At 57.9% G+C, this 7,316-nt stretch overlaps 1 protein-coding gene across 2 annotated transcripts in view; it reads right to left on the reverse strand.

Moving 5' to 3' along the window:
- The window catches only part of WTIP (WT1 interacting protein), an 81,880-nt gene extending 74,592 nt beyond the window's left edge, over window positions 1-7,288 (reverse strand). The window contains exon 1 of one of the 2 annotated variants that reach the window (XM_064386945.1): window positions 5,368-7,288. In XM_064386945.1, the coding sequence (XP_064243015.1) occupies window positions 5,368-6,808 (1,441 nt within the window). In that variant the 5' untranslated portion in view covers window positions 6,809-7,288. Of the gene's footprint in view, window positions 1-5,194; window positions 5,271-5,367 lie in introns of those variants that run through there. The other variant, XM_064386946.1, reaches the window with a different exon arrangement.
- Window positions 7,289-7,316: the final 28 nt, after the last annotated feature.

The raw sequence follows: 7,316 nt of genomic DNA on the forward strand, positions 1-7,316 counted from the left end.
GTGCATGGCTAGCAGGGACTGCAAGAAGCCATCTCAGGAGCATCCCTCATAGCACATTTCATGCCACAGACACAGCTCCTTTTTCCCAGCTCTGTACACTTGTGTTATCCCATGCTTTTTCCATGCTAATTCCTTCTTCTTTCTCTCCTCCACCTCCCTAGTCCTTCTTCCTTTTGGATGATGTTCCAGCTACAGACTTTATCACTTCTACCATGATTTCCTTGCCTCATTCAGGGGACAGGCTCCTGGTGGCCACAGGATGCTGCCACCCCACAGGTGCCCCAGCAGCTCCTCCTGCACTTCCCCCCTGAACACACCTCCCGTGCCTGAGCCCCTCTGAGCCTTTCTTGCTCCTTGGCCAGAAAAGCCTGACCACTCTCAAAGTAGTTTCAGCAAAGTATTTTCCAGCTATAACAGGGAGATTATAAAAAAAAACCAGAACTCTGAGGTACACAGCCTGTTTGAACACTTCAGGGACTCCACCACGTGAGTTTATTTCTATTTAAGCGTTTGCCTATCAAAGCCAATTTTTGCCCCAGGCAGCCCCAACTGCAAATGCTGAAGGACATCAACTGTTTACCAATACTGAATGAATTTCTAAGGCCAGCAAAAGAGAAATATAATGTAATTACCAGACAATACACCTTTGCTTATCCCCCCAAATGATATGATGTATCAATCAGTTCCTTTACTTTGCCAGAAACAGGAAAGAAATATTTCACAGAGAAACCTTCAGGAATTCCTAAGACTGAAAACAACTCCATACCAAATCTCGCAAGTGTTCTGCTCACCAACTGCAAGTTCATCTAAATTTCATTCAAATTTTCAAACTCCATTCTCTGTGCAATACAGATTTTACAGACTTACCACTGTTATCTGTCTTAATTTTTATCTCACTTGCATAAACACCCTTCCATCACATCGACCTGCACACACAGAACAAGCACAAACATAAAACTCTGAATTCATGAGCATATTGCTCAAATCCAGATTTACATGGATGACCACACACAAAAAGGGTGGAGAGGGCCTGGATGGGTCTAGAGATTTATTTCCTCCCTTCACCCAGTCGTCCCTTCCCTCACCTACCAAGCCAAAGGCTTTTCAACACCATGTTATCAGCACTGTTTCTTGGTGGTGCTCCAGAAAACATGTGCTGGTACTGCTGGATGGCTTTCTGGAGAGAGAGAGCTCTCTAAAGTCAAGGCTACTCACCAGGGCTGTGCTAAACCGAGTACTGCATTATTAACAGAATCCAGGCTTTGTGTCTCAGCCTGAGAGATGCCTGCTTCCCCTGGCAAACCTCCTTCAGGTCCCCTGGCTTTTCCTGCAGGACGAGGACAAAGCTGCCCGTGGAAGGCAGGGAAGGTGGCAGCTCTGGGGCAGAATCACTTGTTCTCACTGGAGCACCACACGTGGGCTGAACTCTGTTCTGCATCTCAGCTGAGCAGCCAGGGCTGGGGAAGGCTCTGGCAAGGCAGAGCTGCAGACTTGCTTGTCTCTCTGGACGTGGCACAGGCAGGCAGCTGCACTCCCCACCTCCCCAGGACCAGGCACCTCTCACAGCTTTAGGAGAGGACAATGCGACAATTAAGTCACTTCTTGTGCTGGACTCCATCACCATGGCCAAGGTGAGCAGAATCCTTGTTGGGGGCATGGCTGCAGCACAGCAGGGGCTGCCAGAAGTGTGTGACTGCTGCCTGCACCCCTGCACCCACCCTGCACTGCTGACAACACTCCAGCAGAGAGATCTGCTGCAAAAATAACAGCCAAACAGCCCAAGTGTTCCACATGGACCTTTCCCTGACTGGCAGGTGACAAGCCACAGGTTTACAGCGAGTTCCACAAGGATGCATGACTTGCATGGGTGTGCCAAAAATACAGCTTTAACCTTTCACTTTTTTCCAACACCTAGACATCAGACTGAAATATTCTGCAAAGAAAACAGCACGACTTTCCAACACCCACCAATGTCCTGCTGACACCTCGGGATGAACATTCCATTTAAAAAACATTCCCAAAACAACTTTTTACCTCACCTCATATCAATGTTCAGCTCAAAAGAGTTATGAAAATGACTGAAAGTACTTTTTAATTACTTCACTTCTCAGCATCTGCCACTAAACCAAGCACATTTACTAAACTGTCATACCTTGACAGGGGGTCTCGGAGGGTTGAGGAGCAAGAGGTTTGGACACGGAATGCACAGGAAGCAGCTACAAGGGAACAAAGTCTCACAGCTTTACCCAATTCAGCTCCTGCCAAAAGAAGGGTCTCTGCTTCCTGGAGCCCTGTCTGCACCCTCTGCCTTGGGTCAGCTCCAGCATCTCTTTGACAAAGATGAGCTGGAGCAACTCACCAGTCCAGCCCCAAACAACCCTCCCTCTTCTCCCTCCTTCTGGCAGGTTTTGTTTCTGCTGGATCAGTGAGTGCAGGTGGCTGCAAGGTGTTGGTGGGAGCACGTGGAAGTGGAAGGGTGCTGTGCCTCACCTGTGCAACAGGGCAGATGCAGAGCCTTCCTTTTGGCAGCACTGGCATCTTTACTCAGATTAAACCAAGTGCAGGAGGACATCTTCCTTCTCCCTCCAGATGCACTGCAGCCTGGGAGGAGGAAGGGGAGGATGGAGAAGCTGGAGCAGTAAAACAAAGCTCCCAGCACAGCAAAGCTCCAGCACAGCACTGTCAGGGCCTGCAGAGCAGCACAGGCAGACCTGAGGGCTTGCACCCTGCTTGGCTTGGCTCCCCCAGAGCCTCTCTGGAGATCAGACCCTGCACTTCTCCCCCATCTCATATTTATCTGTCCCAGACTATGGGTCCCTCCCGAAGCAGAGCAGAGCAGGGAGATGTGGGAAAGCAGCCAGGGCCTGCCAGCACCAGCACCCTTGGGGGAGCACACAAACTGACCCACGACCAGCATGGAGGTGGAGTAAAGCTATTCCTCCTCCAAGCAGAGCTGGCTAGGCCCTTGACCTCAGTTCCAAAGTAGTACACTGCTCAAATTTTAATTTTACTGGGGGTATGGGTGCAGACAACAACAACACGATGACAGACACAGAGCACAGCAAATACCTGGTGTCCTCATATCAGCATTTACTCATTAGACAATTAAGCTCAGCTAATTAAGAAGCAGTAAAGCATCTCTGTCCCCTCTGCCTTGTTGGACCTATTGGCTCAACACTTCTGCTCTCCACAGGCACCAGAGACACCCACCATTGCCTCTGGAGAGTGCCATTCACCAGTGCTACACAGACACCTCACAGCTGCAGCATGTACCAACTGCAATGAAAATCAAGGCATTTTCCTTGCTTCCTTTTAAGACACCCTCAGTATCTTAAGTCAAACTAAAACCAGATTTCTCCCTATTCTGTTCTCGCTCTCCTTCACTCTGACCCAACAGGCTGTGGTCAGCCCTGCCAGTCTCTCATGCACTGGCTCAGGCAAAACTCAGCATTCACCTACATGGACCATCTGAACAAAAAAGGTGGGATCAAATCCAGCAGGATTTATCAAAACCTCGGCAGCTCACAGAAATCAACTTTCAAAGCAGCCCAGTTTTCTGGGTTTCATCTGCTTCCAGGGTGGAAGTCACAGTAGTGGTCCTCGGTGCTGCCACAGCAGGAGCCTCCAGAGCAGCAGGCACTGCTCACCCTGCACTGGGTGCATCCCCCGAGGCTGGGAGCACACGTGCAAGCAGGGGCACCTGCAACAGCCAAACTCTGAGAAATACCAAAATCTATCCCCAACACAGATTGCCCACATTTGCTCCTGGAGCCCCTGATCACACCCTCAGCTTTCCCAGGCCACTGGAAACACTTCCCGGAGGCTCAGGACAGGTAACTTGTTCTTACTCTTGCATTTTATTCCTCAGTCTCTCACTGCAAACCATGGGAATGTTGAAGGGAACATTTCCTGCAGCTGGTGTGTTACAAGCCCCACGCAGCTTCTGCAGCCCTCTGGAGGGAACCACAACTGCCCTCAGCAGCATCCTCAGCTGCCGAGGAGCACCGAGCCAGGTGCCAACACTGCAAAACATCGGCGGTGATCCATCAGCTTCCTTATCAGCGCTAGACGGGAGAAGGAAGGCAGTAAGCACTGCATTCAGCCTCCTTTGTCTGGGCACAAAAGCTTGGAGGAACTCTGCCGCTGCAGTTTACAGAAAGGTTTTCCCGGTAGAGAGGTTGCTGCTCACTTAGCCACCTCCACTGGCCGGCCCAGGTCTCTCTCCCAGACAATGAGGGCAGCCCTGCAACTCCTTCCCTCCCTGCAGAGCACCCCAGTGCTGCGCCAGAAGCACACTGAGCCAGCGACCGAGGTGACACACGGCTCCATGCTCAGGAACGCGCACGGCCGGCAGCACACAGCACGGGGACAACCATTCCCTCAAAGGCCTCGGATGGGGCTGGCTCTGGCTCATCCGCACCCCCTCACCTTCCCAGGCCTGCGGGAGCTCGGACATCCCCACGCAGAGCTCTCCCCCGAGCGGGGAACGATCCAGCCCTCCCGAGGGCTGCCCGGCCCCGCAGCTGCCGCTCACCGCGCAGGAGAGCCGGGCACGCTCCGCCATCAGCTTTTCACGGGTGTTTCCAGCCTTTGCCATCCAGTACAAAGACAGGCAGGCAGGGAGCCTAAGCCTAACTACTGCGGCTACAAAACACGTGCACTCATCCGCATTTCAAGAACATACACATTTCAAGAAGATACACATTTCAAGAAGTTACTTTTCTTCGATAAAAAAGCAACAAAAATTCAGGAGGTGACCAACAGGCCGACTTAACCTCAGCAGGGGCCGAGGGCTCCTGTCCTCCAAACTCCCCTGTGTGCTGAGCAGACCCTGCGAGGCCTCGCGGGGCAGAGACAATGCTGGGCCCCCACAGGTACTCCGAACGAGCACAAAGATTTCACTGAACGAAGCACTAAGAACTCGTGATGATGGCACCAGCCGTACTCATCATCTACAAAAGTTACCACAGACAGAGCAGGATCGCAAACACCACATGCTCTGGGATGCTGGAAGCTAGCAGAGAGACTTCAGCAGCCCGTGAGGAAGGGGGACAAACGAGAGTCACTGTAACCCCCGAGTGCACAAGCAGCTCTCGTCACACTTCAGACACTTGTTTCCCAACCGCACATGAAATGGAAGCATCACACATCCCGGCAAACCGCGTTAGGAAGAGACGGGATAGAGTTCACATACCGGGAGTGGTGAGTGAACTATGGTGCAGGCGCTCCGGACACCAGACGGTGTCTGCGGCCATGTGAGACTTCAGCAGGTCCAGAGCAGCCCGGGCACCGCACACCCGCCTTCTCCACGGCCGCAGCCCCGCACACCGCCGCCCTCCAGCCGCCCGCTCCCCCCGCCCCACTCACCGAAGTACTCCTTCTTCATGTGCATCTCCAGCTCCTTCTCCAGCTCCAGCGTCAGCGCCTCCAGCCGCCTCTCCGCCTGGCTGGGGCCGCTCTCCCGGCACGGCGTCACCTGGTAGGGGAGCTTGAATTTGGGAGCCGGAGCGGAGCCTTTGGTTGGGCTGTAGGCGTAGGGGGGCGGCGGCTCGGGGGCGCCGGCCGGGTGCTGCTGGTCGTGCCGCGGCGGGGACTGCGCGTGGATGCGGTGGTACACGTCCCCCAGCTCGGGCACGGCGCCGTCCTCCTGCAGGCCGGGCCCCAGCAGGGACGAGCGGGGCGACGGCAGCTGCAGCTCGGGATAGGCGCTCATGGAGCCCCGGGAGCTCCGCGAGCTCTGGCTGGAGATGCTGGAGCGGGGGCTGACCACGGCGGGGCCGGCCGAGCCGCGGCCCTCGGGGCCGCACAGGCTGGAGCGGGGGCTGGCGAGGGCGAGCCCGGTGCCGCCCTCGGGCTCGGCGCTGCCCGGCGGGCCGTACCTGCAGTCCGAGTAGCTGGAGCGGGGGCTGGCGGTGCAGGAGTACTGGCTGGCGGTGCTGGAGCGGGGGCTGGCGTGGCGCTGGTCGTAGCCCATGCTGATGCCGCTGGTGCGGTTGCTGCTGGGCTTGCTGCCGCCGCCGTCGTAGCCGGTGAGGCTGGCGCGGGGGCTGGAGTGTTTGCTGGTGTCGCTGGCCGTGCTGGCGTAGCTGGAGCGGGGGCTGAGGGCGGCTCCGTCGTACTGCACCAGGCTGGCGCGGGGGCTGCCGTACTTGTCCTGCCCGGGCACCACCAGGCTGGAGCGGGGGCTGGAGAACTTCTCGTAGGGCAGCGCGACCGCGCCGCCCAGGCTGGAGCGCGGGCTGGAGAACTTGCCGTGCTCGGCGGCGGGGCCCGGCGAGGCGGCGGCCAGGCTGGCCCGCGGGCTGGCGGCGCCGAACTTGCCGTCCGGGCCGCCGGGCGCCCGCCCGCCGCCCTTGGCCACGTAGCCGCCCTCGTAGGCGCTGCCCGCGGCGTAGCGGTAGCCCTCGGCCGAGTAGCGCTTGCCCTTGTCGGCGAAGCCGCTGTAGCAGGGCAGCGCCACCTCGGAGCGGGTGCACAGCCCCTCCTCGCAGCACGGCGGGCCCGCGCCCGGCTCGCTGGCGGCGCGGCCGCCGGCGCGGAGCGGGGCGGCTTTGCCGCAGGGGGCGGCGGCGGGGAAGCCTTCGGCGGGCGGCGGCGGCGCGGCGGTGCCGTTCATCTTCCGGCCCCGCTGCTGCTCCGCCGTCATGTGGGCGGCGATGACCCGCTTGGTCTCCTCCAGGTCGGGGTGCAGCACCAGGTCCCGGCGGCCGCCCCGGCCGTACGGAGCCTCCGGGCAGGGCTCGTACAGGGACAGGTCCTCCATGAACTTGGTGGCCTTCAGTGCCATGTCCTCCTCGTACTTCTCCATGCTCTGCCGGAGCCCGGCGGCGCGGGGCGGGGAAGGGCGGTGAACTCTCCGCGAAAGCGCAGCCCAGAGCGGAGAAAAAAGAGAAGTTTTAAAAAAAATAAAGAAAAAAAAGCCAAAAAGCAAAAAAATTTAAAAAAAAATTAAAAATCCCCAAATCCAGCAACACAAAAAGCACCCCAAAAGAAAGCCCCTTCCCGCGGTCCTGGCGGGGCAGCGGCGGGACGCGGCTCCTTGTCCGGAGAGCTGCGAGGCGGCGGCCGGGCTCGGGCGGTCACCCGGGCGGCATCCCGCGCCGCGGCGCTGGGCTCGGTGCGGCCGGGCTGCCCGGCGGAGCGCGGCCGGCGCAGACGAGGCGCCCCTGTGTCACTTTCCAGCCTTAAATAAGTTGCTCGGTCCAGTCAATGGCGCGCTGCGCGGAGGAATTTGCGCTCGGCGGTTCCTGCCCCCGCCGCCCCCGGCGGCCGCCCCGCCGCGGCCCGCGGCCCGCCCGCACCCCCGGGCGGCGGCG

This window comes from Passer domesticus, chromosome 12, assembly GCF_036417665.1.
Source record: "Passer domesticus isolate bPasDom1 chromosome 12, bPasDom1.hap1, whole genome shotgun sequence".
Classification (NCBI taxonomy): Eukaryota; Metazoa; Chordata; class Aves; order Passeriformes; family Passeridae; genus Passer; species Passer domesticus.